We start from the raw sequence: 17,928 nt of genomic DNA, 5'->3' as shown, positions 1-17,928 counted from the left end.
TGGAGACCCTATGAAGTCCTCAGCTGAAGAAAGGCGACATAGTATTTTGGAAGTTTTATTTTCAACATCACAGGTTGCAGCCTTCCCTTGCTTTCTCTGAGCACGGAGCTCTGAGACCCCTACGTCTGCATTCAAGGGCTCAACTCCAGTCCTTCACCAAAATGGACAATCTGGCTGTGAAGAGCATAATGCATACAAGATTGCCTGTCCACAGAACAGTTACTTAAAAAAACAGATCACCATGAGTGCCAGATATTATGATAGTCTTGCTGATATTACAAGCTCAAAGGTCCTAAAAGGATATAGAGAGAGATTTGAAAAAGATTTGGCTTTGTGATATTTACCAAAGGCCTGTGGGAGTCAGTGACATAAGAGAGGTGCCTCTGGCAGCTTGTCCTTTCAGACACTCTTAACTTCCCTAACAGGGTAAGAAGCTCAGATGTAGCATGTCATTATCAAATCTTTTCCCAAGTCTATGTTTACTTGCTTCCAGCAGCCATCTCAGCATGCAGTGCAAAACATCTGATTCAGGAAAAAAAATAAATTCAGAAAACATTTTTTCTCCTTTTGGAAGGCGCATCATTCAGCATCTGCATTACCAACCTCTCAGGCCAAGGAGAAAGCTGCAGGCCCCCAGCCCAAAGGGCAAGCTTTAATTCCTGCTGCAGGATCAGAGGTAAGTGGAAGTAGTACTGCAGAGGGTCTTCCATCCACAGACTACTTTTAGGGAAGTCATGCAGGATAAGCAAAGCACGTTCCTCTATGCTAAAATAACGTGAAATTCACACATGCACCTCCACAAGGAAAAAACAATTAGCTATTAAAAAGCAGAGACTCAAATCCCTTGCTCCGCTGGCCAGACTCTGGCCACTGGAGCGCATCCGTGAGCGCACCACTGACTGCCTGACCTTGGAGAAGTCATTTCAGTGCTGTGCTCAGCTGTGTGTAAGAAGGGGATGTTTCTTCCTTGTTTTACTGTAGCACTTTGAGATCCTCAAATAAACAGGCTCTAAAAAGCCTATATAAAAAGCTGCTACCAAACAGCAACAGCTCGCTATCGTAGGAAAACAGCGATCATTCTAATGAGTAGCCTGCCTAAGTGCCGTGCTGCAGCGTTGCGGGCTTGACTGTCTGCAGTGATGTGAAGATGCCAGCATTAGAAGACAGCTTCCGCGAGCCCATTCAGCCCTGATACCTTAAAAGAACATTTTCTTTCAGACAAACTGCACAGTATTACACCAGGCTTTTCAAACAAACATCAAGGTAACAGGTGTTCCCTTATAACGAGATACAGGTGCAGCATTATTGCGATAACGAGCAAACTGTTTATGGTTTCCAAGTAGCAGGAGGCGGCGTGGCACGGTGCAGCCATCTCGCTGGGGAGGAACAGCTCATGCATCGATGCATGGATGCAGTAAGCCATTTGGAACAGGAACAAGGACCCAATCAGGAAAGTTACGTGCAAGAGTAAGTCACTGGTGTTAACAGCAGGAGTAGCTGTCACGCACATAAACCACGTGAAAGATTCAAGCCACAGGTCTCTGTTTCGGCAGACCACTTCCCAGGCATGAAATACCGTACAGGAGGGTTGTCACCACAGCTGTGCTCTTTCTTTTGGGGGTTGGACATGATGATCTCTCGAAGTCCCTTCCAGCCCCTAAAATTCTGTGATTCTTGCAACAGGTTTGCTCCTCGCCCAGAGGACTAGAAACCAGGCTTTCACAACTTTATGCAGGCTACAGAAACCCACTCCAATATGCACAGGCTGCAGTGTGTGCATACATGTATTGTGCCAAGCGCAGCAGGTCTCCGACTTGTGAGCTGCTGCAACACAAATCAGCACAAAGGTGGTTGATTTGGTTGGTATTAGGAATATTTTCAAACTGCTTAGAGTTACAATGACAAGGATCAACAAAAACTCTGCACACGTAGCTACTTAATGCAAATCCAAATGGAAGGGAATGAGGATTTGTTTTACAAACTTTTGTGCTTTAATCCACTTTTCCATAAAGTTTATGGAGCAGCAACAGCTACTTGAGTCCAAGCAGAAAAAATAACCAACAACTTGTCAGGGGCCAAGCTATTGTTCTGAATGAAGAAAAAACTCATTAGCTTTTAATGAAAACACAGGGAATAAAAACCAAATAGCAAAGAACTCCAGCAAATAATTACCCTGCACCTGACGCAAAGCTGCTCTATCTTCCTACTCAAATCCTTAGGAAAATTCCCCAACTTATCGCTCTTTGGAGCATGAACGAATGCAAGACTGACTCTAAGGGTAACAGCAAGAGGTTTCTTGGGCTTACACCTCACCCAGGGGCTCCCCTGGCACTGTTTGGCTACCCCTGAGTGTGCTAAATACCCTTTCTTGCTTTGTGATGGTGTTGGCACAGGGAAGGGAGGGGCGGGGGGGACTTGTGCCATCTTCTCATTGTCTGACATTTTCTGTGGGAGCAGTATCTCGCACAGCAGCACAGAGAGGCTTGAAGGCACCACATGTAATTAACGCAGATGCAGTGCTTTACATACATTGAGGCAAACTGCCGAGGGACAGCGTGCATCCCCAGCACCGTGCGTGTCCCCAGCAGCAGAGGCGGTGGCTCTTTGGACTGCGGCGCCAGGCAGGTGGCACGGCCGCGAGGTGTGGGCCTGGCCTCAGGCTGCCACGCAGTTGAGGCCGCCTCGCCAGCGCCAGGCCCAGCGCAGGGAAGGGCTCACCATGTGGCTGAGGGCAAGGCAAAAAATGACCGCAAAGAGAACGTGAAGAACTCGGTGAAGCATTAGCAGGACTCCGAGGGAGCAGCACAAGCAGGGCCTACAGGAGAACGAGCCACCACCACCAGGAACGGCGCCGAGGTGGCCATCTCAGGGGACAGCCTGAGCCCACCAGAGGCAGCTGGGCTCGCTGGGCTCTCTTTGGAGCTCGCGGTGCTGGAGTGTGAGAAGAGCAGCCCTGCACCTCCACCAGAGCACGGGCAGGATCTGGCAGAGGACAGGTCTTAGGACAAACGCTAAGAAAACCTCCGTTTGGGTTCCATTTTGCTACTGGTCTGTTGTACAGGGTCAGAAAATGGCTCTGTGCCTTTCTCCCCTTCTATAAAATGAGGGGAGAGCTGTCACTCTTTTTGTAGACTAAAACCTCCTGCGACCTCAAAAATCAAACTCTTCAAGAACTTCTGTCCACACAAAAATGTATATAAAAAAGTCCTTTCTTTAAGCTGCAATTTGGCCCTCATAATTTAAAAAAAAAAAAAAGTGAATTAACGCATCATGGCACACACAGGAAGAGAACCAATTTAAATAGGTGAAAGGGCTGCTTTGTAGTGGGGAAAAAAAAAATCATCTCCAGTAGCTTGTTAAGGGAACTGCAATTAAGCTTACTTTGCATTCAGTGAAGGTCTTTATCTAGGTACCTCGAGTTTCATTAAGCATCTTTTTAGAGCACAGGAAAAATCAATACCAAGCGAGTTCCATTTACACTTTTATGATAAGCTAGTTCATGCCAACACGGAAGTAAAATCCCCAACTCCAGTTAATATTCAAGGAAACGAAGTTCCTGCTTTAACGTAATGACTGTTTAGGATCATGCTACAAATAAAGGTCTCTGATCAAAATCCCATCTGCCTTCATGCTCAACAGTGTTAATATCTCTAGATTTTCAGGGACTAATTTAGCAGTAATGCATTTCCCAAAGCAGAGCTGTAAAAGTATTATCAATACTATGGCTTAATATCCCTTACGACAATCACTTGCTGAAATTACGGAGAATCACATGGAAACACATCAACAGAGACGCACCCACACAGTAAGTACCACTCACATGTAAATATATTACAGCTTAGCTTTTGTAGTTAAAGCTCTGTCAACACTGCTATTATAAATTATATACCTTTTTAAACGCATTTATGTGCTAGAAAACATAAGATGTTTCTTTTTGAATGCCTTAAAGGCTTCATCGGCTGCTAAGCACCCGCAGGGATTTGTGTGGTTTGCCCCTCCCGTTAACGTACGAATAGCTGCGGCTTCGCTGCCGTGCAGATTTTTGGGCACCTTCCCCCAGTCCCAGCTCCTCTCCAGAGCCCGGCCCCGTTACCGGGCCCTGAGAGCCCCCAGCCTCCCACCGCGCATCCATGTGGTGCGCGCACACGGCCTCCCCTCCCTGACCGTGCCCACACCGGCAGCACGATTCACGAACTACGGACAAATTACCACCTACAGGTCTCGAAGTGTTCGTCCTGCTTAACAAGTATTTTCTTGGTGGGGGACACCACCCACAGACAGAAAATAACCCCGCACCCAGGGGTTACCACGGGGTACCCAAGGCCCCGGCGCGCGCGGAACCCCCGGGTGCCCCCGGGCCGGGTTGGGGCCGGGGGGAGCTGCAGTGGCGCGGAGCTGCCGGCAGGGGGGGCTGCAGCGCGCAGCACCCGCACCCGCCGGGGGCACGGGGCGGGGGGGGAGCGGGGGGGGGGGGGGGGGGGGGGGGGGGTGTTGCTGTGACAAAATGACCTGGAAGTTATCGAGTCACACGCAGAGATTCAGATCAAAGCCTACCCGCACCGGATTATGGGTTTACTGTAAGACAGTACCGGTACTGGACACAAATCACACCGGTGTACCCAAACCGCCACCCCCTGCGTGGCATTCAAAAAGTTTGCGACTTGCGGGCCTTGCGTGGAAGCACGCTGCAGCGGGTCTCCCGGTTAAGGCCACAAGGCTCTTTCTTAGAGATCTGATCAATCTGGGGGCCTAGAGATCCCCCTCGAACCTAGGGAGCCAGAGAAGCTGCTGAGCTCACACGGCGACTTTCCCATTCCTCCTTATCTTCTGCTTCCCCGCCAGCCCCTCGTGTCGCTCCTCAGCTGAGCTCTCCTCCAGTTCTCTCTTCCCTTCCTTTTCTCCATGTATGTTTGCCCTCTCCCTCCCTCCCCCTGTAACATCCTCCCTCCAGCTCCTCTCCCCAGCCTTTGGCACCCTTTCAGTAAAGGCGCTGCACATTCTGCCTCTTAAGTGGGCAGCAGCAACACGGAGCAGCTGCCTGACAGGGGGAGCACAGCACTGCAGCCTGGCTAGGAGTAAGCCTGAAACCCAGAGCAGCAGCAGATTCCCACGGGATGTAAACAAGTAAACAAGATTTATTCTGTCTTTTATGACCCGGTAACACATCAGTGAAATACAAAGCCCATCCAACGTGAGCAAAACAAGCTAAAGCTACCAACAATTTGTATTTCTGCCCAGTAATAAATTATTCCTTGTTACCCTCTTTGAAGAGGCAAAATCTTCATTTAAAGGAGGGGGACACTGAGGCACAGGAAGATGACCAATCTGCGCTTTAGTTCATCTCCTGAGCTACCAGCTCTGCTAGGAACACAGCAAAACAGCGTCTGAGAAGTGGCACCCGACACTTCTGCAGTGCAATAATTCACAAAACAGTTCTGCAAACACAACTTAGGATCTAAAAAGATGTCTACATCGTTAGTACCAATGAGGAGAGGAGACCAAGTATTTTTGAGGAATGTCCGTTGCAGTGTCAGTAGGTTCAGTGTATTTTCTCAGCCAAAATCCTACCAAGTGAACAAGCAGCAGAACTAACCCACAAGGGAGCTGGAGTTTAGCAAGTATATTCCAATGACAAGACACAAGGAGGCTGTCTTGCCCGTATCTACGGCAGTACTCACTCTTAAGGAAATAAAAGCACAGACAGTGAATGCAAAGACAAGAGCCCAGAGCATATACCAGAATGACAAACTCTCTAGGGACTGGAAGAGATGCCCATCAGGCATTTTCTGATAATGCAGAGGGTGATTTTACAGTTGTGTCTCAGGATGGAGTCTTACTAAAGGGCAGAATTACTGCTTTGTGGATTATATCGACGGGGTCACTGCTCTACAAACCAAAGCTGCACAAAAGTCATGGTGGGGGCTGGGGACGGGGGAATGACTCAAAACTCCTGATTCAAACAAGCTGGAGGCTCGGGAGAGCCAGGAGTCGGGACCCAGCACTGCACTCCAGCCCCGCTCCCCAGGGAAGGCTCTGGAAGCAGGGGGCACTGATTTCCCACTCCCCAGTGGAGCTCAGAAGTATACAAGGCGCTCCTCTTGCTAAGGGCTCCAAACCATCATAGTGGGCAAACCAGGCAAAAAAGGATGCAAGTTTTCTGTTTTTTGCGGAGCAACTGGGTCTATTACCCATTATGGGGAGGCTGCAGTAATGGTATACGTGAACACTCCCATACATTATCCCCGACAGTGGGGGGGGTGGGGGGGAGGGCAATTTCTTGAACATTCTCCTATTCTGCATGAACACAAAGCAACGCCTGAGCTGCATTTTCATCTAAGCACATTACAATAACCCCTGAGGTTTCTTTATAAAGGAAAGATGTAGCACATTCGTATTACACAAACAAGTTCAGTAAACACAGAGGTTTCATTTGAGAAGGCTCTCCATCTCTAAAGCTGCGCATCAGGCAATTTAGGCAACCTAATAATTAGGGTATTTTATTAACTGACCAAAGTGAGAGCAATAGAACTTGTTAATATTTAACTTATTGGGGCTCCCCAAACTGCTGTATATCTAGCTTCTTCACTGACGTTTTTATACTTTCCTCTTTATGGTGCATTGCTTCATCCTTGAGTCCAGAATGCTCTGAACTTCCCTCCCCAGGGAGGGAAGCATCGGACACTGCTAAATGTGAGTGCACAAGGAGGGCAAGCCCTGCCCCAAGGTGTGACAATTCAGATGGGTTTCAAAAGACTACAGGCAATTCCATAACTCACCGCTTCTTGCTTAATCAACTAGCACTCTCCAAGAAGTACCTAGTAATGAAAACCTGGAACCTTTCCTGAAGTTTGAAAGTTTTAAATTAATGTGCTGGTTTAAAAAGAAGTTCAAAAGCCTTCCTTATTAACCTAATTCTTCTCAACAGAAATCAGAAAACTTTTGATGCTGACTGCAGAATAACCCAATCCAACTGCTAGTTCCTGCTACATATTCTTTCAATCCTCTTATAAATTCTGCAAGGTCTTCATTTGCTGGCTTTGAGGGAAGACTGAAAAACTGGGTTTATTGTTTTCAGTCAGGTGACATATTTGGTTTTGGAGACTTTTCTCTTGTTGTCCCCTCATTTCATGCAATGAGTATACCAAAAAGAAACAAAGTACCTAACATTTTCAAGAAATGAGGGGAAAGTCTTTTTATTTCTTTGTGATACAGCGCTTCAGTCACAGGTAACCATCTCCCCCTTAATTACTGTGCACTGACAACCATTTTTCTGATAAATACAGAAACACATTCACAGGTGCTCATGGAAGCAGGCTGGGTCAGGAGACGGTGTCAGCCCCACGCTGGGCATGGGCTGGCACACACCAATGCACGCCGTCAGGTTTTGTCCTCACCAGCAGAGGCGTGCCGCGTGGCCTGGGCAGACCTCCACCTGGACGCCCAGGTCGACAAAGCTTTGTAACGAATCGGGGCTTGGTTTCCTTTTGAACACCTGAAATGCACTTGAAATGCAATACCAACAGGTACAAAGTCACACATCTCTTTATCTTTTCTACGTATAGGTGTGAATAAAAACATACATATACCTCCATACAGCCCTTCCCAAAGCACAGATGCTTGCCTCCCACCTACGCCGCCAGAATCATTCCTTGCCTCCAAAATTTGTGCACAACACTTTAGGTAGCAGAATAATTTATAAGTCCATGTAAAAGCAAAGCTGTGCAGCTGCTCAGTCTGTAAAACAGAAGAGACATTTGTGCAAAAAGTACTGTCTCTCTACACAAAATGGTTTGCCCAGAATATAATAAATACGCAGAGGCAAAGAACTGCATGCTCAGAGACGCAGGAAGCAAAGCTTCGGTGCTGATAAAGGGAGCTGTCAGAAGTGTTGATATTAAAGCTTTTCTTTTTTTTTTCTTTTTTTTTTTTTTTTAAAAAAAAAGTTAAAGAACATGTGCCTTTGTGTATGTTTTATTTTTCATTAATTAACTCTGTTCCACACACCAACCAAACACATCTCGGACTTCAGAATGCATTCTAACAAAAGTTTTTTTGTTTTCTTTTTGTCTCTATGTGTTATGACATTTCAAGGGCTGTAGCTGGCACTCATGTTTATAAAGCAGGGGAATTCCACGCATGGCGATAGAATAGATACTTTAACAATATGTTACAAATATTGTCAATTTGATATTTTTTCCCTTGCGTTTTCAAACACATCATAAATCTAGACTGGGTTTCTGTGCATGAACCCTGCTTACCACTGAGCTGGAGACTCTTGGCATGAACGTAAAGAGGGTTTTTTATAAATAAAACTTAGTAAAATCACTGTGCACTCCATTAATTCAGGAACACTCTGCCTCAGCTTCAAAGGAGATCTTTACAGTGTAGATGGTGTTTTTGCTGCTTTAATGATTTGCTACTTGTTCTTGTCATAACTACATGAACCAAATATGCAATACCAGGGAGCAGTGGTTAGGGAAATGCTCAGTTCCATCTCCCATCCAGCTCCGCTTCAGTTCAATTCAATAGATTTGAGGTTGTATATAGAAAAGCTACTTCATAAATCTAATACTTGAGGCCACTGTATAATGCCAGTTAATGAAAGAAAACTGCATGTGTGCCTTGGGTATGCATATCTCATGCACTGCTGTGACATCCAGCCTGTGGAACAACTGGCGGCCCATGAAACACCGCGCATCAGAGCCAAAGTAAGTAGGGCCAACAGAGGTAAGGTGATACCTACTTCATCTCAGTAGTATATACTACGAGGTAAGTGGCATAACTTACAGTTACTTAAGCCTTTTACGGAACATGAAGACTCCCGATTTTAAGTCATGTTTTGTCCCAGCATGTCCCGTTTATATTTACTCCTCCCTGCTTCAGGGAGGAGACATTTTGAGGCTGAAGGCACAGAGCTGAGAGAATCAGGAGATCTGGACCCAAGTCCTGGATGTACCTGGAGATGCTCTAATACCTTTGGCACATTTCTTGAGCCCCAGTTTTCCAAAACTTAAATGGAACAATCCTCACTCTCACATTTCAACTATTTGTGAATACTTTTCTGAATACATGTGTTCCTTAAGCATCTACACAGAACTTCAGACATTTTAAAAGCATTTGGGATAAATTTTTGATTGGAAAAAAAAAAGTGTCACCATAAGCTCAATGAAAATAAATTCTTTGTCAGCCCCAGGCTGGAACCCTCAGCTGGGAGGGCAGAGACACATTTTCTGTTTCCATAAGCCCATGCCTTCAAGCAGAGTATTAAGGAGTGAATTTAGCTCCTAAGGATCTCAAACACTGTATAGACAATGATTTAAACCAATTCACTGCTACCAAGAGACATACTGTCTTTTAATACTTGTCAATCTTTGCACACCTTCTTGTTTTAGGAACAGAGCAGCTGAAACAATAGTGACAATGAAGTTATTCAGTGCAAAGTCCCACTGCAGCAAAGTCAAGCTTCCAGCCCCAACAGAGTTCCCTTATTTAGCTACACAAACACCTTTCTTCTCCAGTCCTTCCTTGTGCGGTACTCCCCCATCCCTCCCCTTCTCTCCCCAGCTAATCATCTACACTTCCCTCCAGCTTCCCCCTCCCCGTTTAGTCCTGAAGTCACTTGCAGTACCTCAGACCGGCCTGTTGTTGTTCCCTCAGACCATTCATTTCTGCTAAACCAAAGCTGTTGCAGAACATCTCCCCTGCACTGAATTCTGAGAAGAGCCATGAACAGCAGAAAGCAACTTTGGGGAGGGGTACAACAGACCAGGTCCTATGCAGATTTTCTTTGCCAGCTTTCCTTGGTTCTCTTTCCACAAAGGAGAGGTTGCTGCAAGACAGCAAGGGCACGAGTAAAATACATGGAGTTTATACAGTGCTTCACATAAGCAGCCAGCCCTCCTCCAAAAGGCAACACGTGTCACCCTTGTGCTCTGTTCAAAAAGCACCTAAGGAACAAGGCAAAAGTAACTTGCAGCTACACGCTACAGCCAACAGCATCACTTGGGGAGGATGAGTTAGGCAAGGCAACTTGTCCTACAGAGCTCACATGCTGTCAGCTACATCACCCTGAAACTGAACGGCTATACCCAACCCACCCTCGAGGCCTGCACTACTGCTTCACATCTCCCAGCAAGCAGAAGTTCATATCAAAACTGACTATTAATTTTGGAAAGCTAGAATCATTGAGGTTTTGGTCGTAATACTTTCCAGAAGGAGCCCAGCATGGCCCTGAACTTAAGAAATTTTAACTATTTTTACCAGATATGGTCACAAGTTTTGCTTACCCCCTTTAGCAATACTGTTTAATAGATGCTGAAGTGCCTTCCCAGGAAAACACCAAATGTTCTAAGAAGCAGCCTTTTCCTCTCCCTACATCAGCCTCTGATTTAAATGCACTGACAGCGCAGCTAGGCAGCAAATTTATGCAATCCTCTTATCCATATGTCTGCATGTGAGGTTTTCTGTTTTGCCTTTTTTTTTTTTTTTTTTTTTTTAAACCAAGGCCCACACTGTGATTCTTTGGTTCTTTGTCATTCGGCATGCACCAAGTTCTCATCACCACTTCCCCCAGCCAGGAATCAAACTGGAGCTGAGGCTCTCCAGGTGATGTCTGAGCTCAGGTTTTAATGCCTGCATTGTCCAGTTTCCTTAGTGCATTTTTTCAGGATAGCATTGGTTCCCCAAAATGACACTGGGACAAGTTTGGGTCTTCAGGTACATAGATACCTCTAAACACTTGCACAATAATTCCAAGCAGGCATTTGCATGAGCTGTGCACTTCAATTCATTTACAAATCTACACACAGTTCTACAAACCGATGTTCCTAATACTACTCAGATTTCCAGCTTCACAAAAGAACACGATATTTCAAAAAGAACAAAAGCATCCCTCCCCTCCATCCACTAAATTGTATGAATTTTCAAAATTAAAAAAAAAAAAAACTAATTTTGAACCCTTTTATGTGTTCTAATTCTCTCACTTTTTTTTTTTTTTAATTTTGAACACAGCTGTCTGTTGTACTTTCTCAAATGATGCCAGATGCTGGGTTCATCAACCAAACGCACGAAAACAATGGTTTGAAAGCAATTAGAAGCACCGAGGCTGCACCGAGGCTCATATTAAAATGTGATAACACTGTTCTAGGGGGAATTGCAGCACTGCTGCATTTCTGACATTTCTGTGCTGCCAGACAGACAGGATGTGCTGGAAGTGGGCCCTGATCGAGGAGGTAACATACTGGAATTTATTCCTGAAGTAAATGAAGGATTAGCTGATTTGGAACACTCACAAGGATTTTTTATTACAGTTGCCGCTCCCATCTTGTTTGAACGCTGGCAGATCCTTCTGTTTGTGCTCACCTATCACACTCATTGTTTAAAGAAACGAACGAACCCACCAAACTACACGCCTTAGCTGTAACATGGTTGTACCCAATGCTCCAGATCAGAAACCAGAGCTAAGCTGCACTGATCCCATACAGGGACAAAGGAGCTCCAGGTCAGCTCTGAGGAAATGTATATCCATCAACTGTCCTGGATACGCAGAAGTACTCACTGACACAGCTCATGACCTGCAGGCACCCTGGAAAGTTTAAATCATCACCCACATTATTGCAGAAATGAAGATCAAAGTCATGATCAGAATTTCCCAGCTTGTTAACAGACATAACAAGAGATGGTCACGGTCCTGAAAACTTTACAGCCTGGCCATTTGTCTACACCTGGAGGTTGATTTAATTTCGAGTTCAAGTTAACATAGAAGCAACAAGACTGGAAGCAACTTAAGGTTACCAAACAGTCTTTGCTCCTAAGTCAATGCCCCCAGGAATATGCTGCCCTTTTGAATTTCAATCCTTTTCTAGAAACAGGAGTTTTGCAATAAAATTTCCTAAGCTTTTCCAGGACAGAAAGTTTACATTAGCACCACACATTTTTGTATTATTTTATAGAATGGCTGGGTTGGAAGGGACCTTAAAGCCCATCCAGCTCCAATCCCTGCCACAGGCAGGGGCACCTTCCACTAGAACAGGTTGCCCCATCCATTTACTCTCAAGAGTAAGGAAAAACAGACTTCTGTCCAGGGAGAATACTAACCCCAGCTCCTTTTACAGCCCTTACCCCAGCTTTGCCCCTTCCCATCCCTCAGAACTGCCACACACAAGCTATGTATTTGTTTAATGAGTAGCTCTCCTCCTTGTTGACTTTGCATAGAAAATACCATACAACCAACCCTGCTCCCCAAGTACAGAACTGGGAGAAATCATGCCTCCTTCCCCACTGCCATGTACTCACCTCGGGGCAGGAATTCCAAGTGATACCTAAAAGACAAAAAAAAAAAAGCATAAGCATACATTATTTTCTTACTGATTTGTTCTGGCCTGATAAGCAAGTGACAGATGTAAGAATTATACCAGACAAGCTGCCAGGAATCCAGCGAATGGTTAAAACACGTTTTGTGAATTTCCTCTAGACGTTTCTTGGCAGTCCTACGAATGCTAACTGGCCCCTGTGACATCCTCTGCTACCTAAGGAACCTCTTTCACTACTCAGATCTTCTCCTTTTCAACAGCTCCAAAGGCTCCCAACTTCCTGCCATTAGAACAGGTCTCCTACTCAAGAGAGACGTTTACACGGCCTTTCCCTTCACAGCCTCCAGTAACCTCACCTCGCACCTTCCCTCCCGCAACCCTGCGGAGGGCAGTAGGCACACTGCCCTTCAGTGCCTCAGCGCCACGAGCTCTGCTCGCAGGGACACGGTGTGTCTGCAGCTCTCGTGCATGCAGGTCACATTAGGAAGCTCAAAAGGCGCGTTAATGCACCAAGATACCCTGATCAACTTTAGCATCTTCGCTGTGTTTTCCAGTTCATTTCCTCATTTTCTTCCTGTTCCAGCTCTCTACTACGCTGGTTTGCAACCTTCTTGCTCAAAATTTATCTCCACTGAGTGGAGGTTCTGTACTCGTTTAGCAGTGTAGAAGATCACAGACCAAAGACCGGGAATTTTCCCTGCAGAACCATGCAGATGAAAACTCGTGGGATACACATTGTCAGTCCATGCTTCGTGGCTCCCCTGCAACAGCATCTGAAATCCCCGCGTGCCGGGCAGCGTGCGATGCCCTGCCCCAAGCAGCTTGCTCACGCTCACAAACACCAGAACTACTTCAGTGGGCCATGCACCACAGAAACAGCCGAGCAAAAAGAAATCCTCCGTTCTTTCTTTGTCTCTCATTTAGAGCACACCTTTGGCTAACGTGAGCCATTTTAATACGGGAGCAGCACTGGCAAATTTTGGAAACAGATCAAGGACTGAGGATGAGCCACATGACCCATTCACAGGCAAAATGTGTAACAAAGGGTTGGTCTATAGGCATTAGTGGCAAGAATCCAGTACATAAAAATCCAATCAATTTGTTTCCTCATTAAAAGCTTTCATGAAGAAAATGATTTAATACAAACATTCAAGCTACTGACACAGATTAATTAGAAAACAACAACAGAATTCTGATTAAGGGCATAATATTTGACTTGTTTTCTTTGGACAAAAAAAAAAAAAAAAGAATACACACAGACAGAAGAAACTTTTCTGGGAGAATGGACTCCCACAGTGATAAGTAACAGCTGTGACCTATTGGAAAGAGCCACACCAGCGTGCCTTGCAGCTAGAAAGGGCCATAAATACCTCTTGGCCCTGGGGCACTCTCGGCAGATCTCCCCCACTTTAAGTACAGGCTTTCCCCTCCATCCTGCGGCAGCCTCCTCTCTCAATCCCCAAAGCCACACTACTGCCCAGGGTCAGGGGAGCAGTCAGAGCAGCTCCATCCCTTTGCTTCCCACCAGCACGGACTGTTACTGCAACGCGTGAAGCCCCGAAGCCCTGGCCCCGTGCCCGAACCCCGTGCTCAGCACGCTCCCCGGTGAGGAGCAGCCTCCCTGCCCAGGCTCTGCCCACGGTGGGGGCCTCCAGCACCCAGCCCCCGGGTCTGGCGCCCACCAAGAGCTGCAGCACTTTCGTCCCCTGGCCAGCCGACGGCTGTAAGACAAGGACAGAGAAATCACTTCTTGTTTGGTGAACTTTTGTCTCTTGTGCTTGAGAGACTGTCCTAATCTCCCCTGAACATGTTTTAGTGATAACATTTACTGCACTAGGACCAAAATGATTTTCTGTCACTTCTAATTCCAGTTCAATAAAAGTATAAGAGCTTTGTTTCTAACCTCTGTCATTTTTAATACAGTAAAATGGTTTAAAAAAATGTAAAATTGAGTTCCATTTCCTATTGGACCAGCAAGCCCATGTTAGCTTCACTCTGATCCAATTTGGGGGGCGGGGGGTTGATACCAAAAAGATGCTTTGCCTTTCTTCTTCTTCTTTTTTTTTTTTTTTTTAAAAAAAAAAGGCATAAGGAAACAGTCAAAATTCTAATCTCATCAGATCGGGATGTGTTTTTAATCTCACGCTTTGATCATTTTCACTCTGGAAAGGCTTAGGCACAGAATGAAAGTTAGTTTAAATTTTAATCGGGAGTGGGAGAAGATGGTCTTGTTCTTACAGAAGATGAAAGAGTAATGACCTAATTCCTTTATCTGCCACTGACTGCATGAAAATTTTGGATAAATTACTTATCTTGAGAGCTTAAAAGGCACCCCGATATGATAGCGCAGTATTGTCCGTTCACTGAAATGATAGGATTTCGTTCTTTTATATGACTACGATGGCATGGGAGGAAGGGTGACTTTCAGCATGTGTTCCTCCCACTCCCTTTCCACAGGTAACATCAGCTTTACTTATTCAGCAAGTTATATTTGCACAATTCTAAGGGAGAATATTTTTTTTGTTCCTACACTACTCAGGAAATGCAATTATTTAGGCAAAATGCCTATTTTGTTATGACAACCCAGGCAGCAAACAGGGTTAGTTTAAATACATCTACAGCCACAAGTCACATGCACGCTTACAGACTCAGATAAAGCTTGTTTCTGTGCAGCAGGACAGGAGGGACTCGGCTGGTAGAACGAGGTTACTCATCTTGGGCAATCCTCCACAAGGCATTAGTTGGATGGAGTTTGAGGCCAATTCTGAGTTTTGCTCCCAGTTAAGACATCTCTAACTGATGAGCACATTGCGCCTTTACCTGGGCGTAACAGGCAGTGACAGCGTGCAGTTCTTTACCTTTGGGGGGGGGTCTGCCCAAAAGTTATTTCCTGTGAGAAATTCTTGGACCAAGTGTGTAAAAATTTGTAATTGCTCCATACAAATTCTCCCCTGATCCAGATGGTACAGGCTGGAAACCAGAGGTCTACGCCTTGCTCAGATGAAGCTGTCTTGGAGGTTGTTTGCCTTGGGATGAGGTTTGAAATTTTCATCCGTGATCAACAGTTCTTAGATCTCAAACACCAAGAGTAAAAGCTTCTCATTCATTTTCTTTCAACCCTGAAAGCTTGGGAATTAGCAGTTAAGAGATGTCCAATTAACTCGCTCCTTCTAAGCACTGTTTTAATAAAGCTTCTGTCCCTCAGCTAGAGGTGGAATCCCCTAAGAGCAGCACTTAAGGCAAGGATAGGAAAGAGCTTCCAGCCAAATGTGAAGGTCCAGTCTACGTTAGTCCTTGAAGAAGTGGAGAGAGATGGGAAGACTCGTGACAAGTGATTAACTAGCTTCAGCAAAACAAAGCCACAGAGGAACTTATGGAGAATTTTGATGTGATATGTAGAGCAAAGAACTAGCCCCAAAATATCAGATTTCTGTTTCGAAGCCAAAGAATGAGTGTTGCACTGCCAATACTTTAACAAAAGACATCCTATAAGTATTCCCCTCACATAGTTTGCAATGAACCACCCACCTCTCTCACCTCATCGGTGCATATTTTGGGCCAGTCAGAAAGCTGCAGATTTGTTCCGCTTAAAACACAAAGTTTTCGCGATCATTCAGCCTTTGAGGTTACATAGTCAACAACGAGCAAACACAAGCAAGTCTCACTTGTCTGGAAGCGTTTATGTTCTTTGCTCCTGAAACCCATGCACATCTCAGTTCCATTTATCAGCCTCGTAGTAGCTATGGCTCCAACTGGACCCAATCAAAATCACAACTCAACTGTGTAAACAGACCGCGAGGGGTGAATTGTCATGAAAAAATGCTGTCATGTTACAGAGGGAAATTGAGTCACAGAACAGTCAAGTTTGCCAGATTGCCTTGTTCCCAACAGAAACCCGCTGCCCTTTCAGCCCCAACTAACATTTATGTCTCAGTGCCTTGTCTAGAACGACCAGAGCCTTCTGCTGCCTCCCACAGAGCCACAACTTGGTCTTCAGGAGTGGAACATTTCCAGGACGCCTCAGGACCTTGACCACAGATCTTAACCTTGCACTGGTTTATTGCTGGAGAAGTAAAATTGATGCTTTTGAGTAAAGTCACCCTGGACTCCAGTCCCTTGCTGCATGGTGGGGGTCACAAATTCCATCAATGGCACAGAAATCCAGTAAAACGCATGATCAGCGCCCCCGTTCCTCCCATCCACCACTCGAGTTCGCTGACCAACATGCGCTGCTTGTGGCAAATCCCAGCACTGAAGGACTCGAACCAGAACAATTTGGGGCTAGAAGCAAAATTGCTGTTTGAAATCTTATGGTCTGTATTACGCCAGGGGTCAAGCTTGATGGTTAGAATTGTCTCTCTGCAGCTTTAAAGTTGTAGAGTCTAAGCCCCACTTTCCTCTCAGACTCAATTTCGTCAGGAACCATACAATAAAATCAAGTTTCAATCAAATTTCCTGTATTTTCTTGTCCAATTAAGAACACTAATATCACCACAGCTGTTAAATTAGGTATTTCAAGACAGTCTAATTTGTTTGGTGCACAGTATTTGTTGCTTTTTAATGTTTGCAAAATTTTGTTTTTAAAATCAATGCTGTACAAGATTTCAAGCAGGAAAAGATGAAAATGGGATTGGGGAGCTCACCATTAGCAAAGTGTGTTACAAACCACTTCAAATGCATTTCTCAGTTAAATGCGACAGAAGTAGCAGCAGCAGCTATGCAAAGACTCTGGTTACACAATTTCAATCATTTACCGTCCTCAGGTTTCAGATTAACAATGCATTCACAAGGAAATGGATGGTGAAACCGGGGTAATTTTATCAACCGGAATGGAAAATGATGCAAATTGCTGAAAGGAGCCTAACCCAGAAGGCACCAAACCACATCGTTGGCAGAGCAAATAGCCACATTCACCCTGGGTATAAAAGCAGGTAGACTGTGATAACAGCTGAACTGAATTTGTTCCCCTGCCATGCCTGATCTTAACACAGGAGAATTCCTTCCTCATCTCTTTCTCCCCCCCAATGAAAGGAAAAAATCCCCTACTGAGATTACCAAATAAATTGGGACCATCCTAACAGAAACTTTACCAGACTTTAAAAAGAAGTAGTCACCACAGTCAGTATTAAATTTGACTGTTGCGAGCTAAAGGAATGCCTGTGCTCACACACACCCAGGCACAGCTGTCCTGGTGCAGGGTGGTAGCAGCCTTTAGATCTCCATTAACACCAGCTGGCGCGGCGCACACTTACACATCCCCAGGCCACGCCAGTGCCTCCCCTGCACGAAGGAAGAAGCATCCTGGGCAGCTCATTTGTGGAACAGAAATTGAAAATCCAAAAATTTCTAAGTATTTCTGAAGTGAAGGGGACGTTTTTTTTCATTTAATGGCCAATGTGTGAATGAAATCCTGCTCAGCGCGACTGTCTCCTTGCTGAACAAATAAATCTCAGCTCTCTGCAGAACACGGAGGAGAACAGCACTTTGCCTAATTAAGGACAACGCGGTGGGGCTATAGACCAGCCCTGGTGTTAATGTGCTGAGCTCAATTATCTGCCCATAAGGTCACATTCTTAAATTCTTTTTTATCTTGGTATTGCACATTACTCAGCATAAT

The 17,928-nt window shown here is 45.3% G+C and overlaps 1 protein-coding gene across 1 annotated transcript in view; it reads right to left on the bottom strand.

Annotated features, from left to right (window-relative positions):
* SKAP1 (src kinase associated phosphoprotein 1) overlaps positions 1-17,928 on the bottom strand; it is a 143,286-nt gene that overhangs the window by 114,096 nt on the left and 11,262 nt on the right. Inside the window, exon 3 of the mRNA XM_032202734.1 lies at positions 12,295-12,320. Coding sequence (XP_032058625.1) covers positions 12,295-12,320 — 26 coding nt within the window. The remainder of the gene's footprint in view (positions 1-12,294; positions 12,321-17,928) is intronic.

This window comes from Aythya fuligula, chromosome 24, assembly GCF_009819795.1.
Source record: "Aythya fuligula isolate bAytFul2 chromosome 24, bAytFul2.pri, whole genome shotgun sequence".
Taxonomy (NCBI): domain Eukaryota; kingdom Metazoa; phylum Chordata; class Aves; order Anseriformes; family Anatidae; genus Aythya; species Aythya fuligula.
The sequence above is the reverse complement of the archived record's forward strand: the minus strand, read 5'-3'. Positions and strand labels throughout refer to the sequence as shown.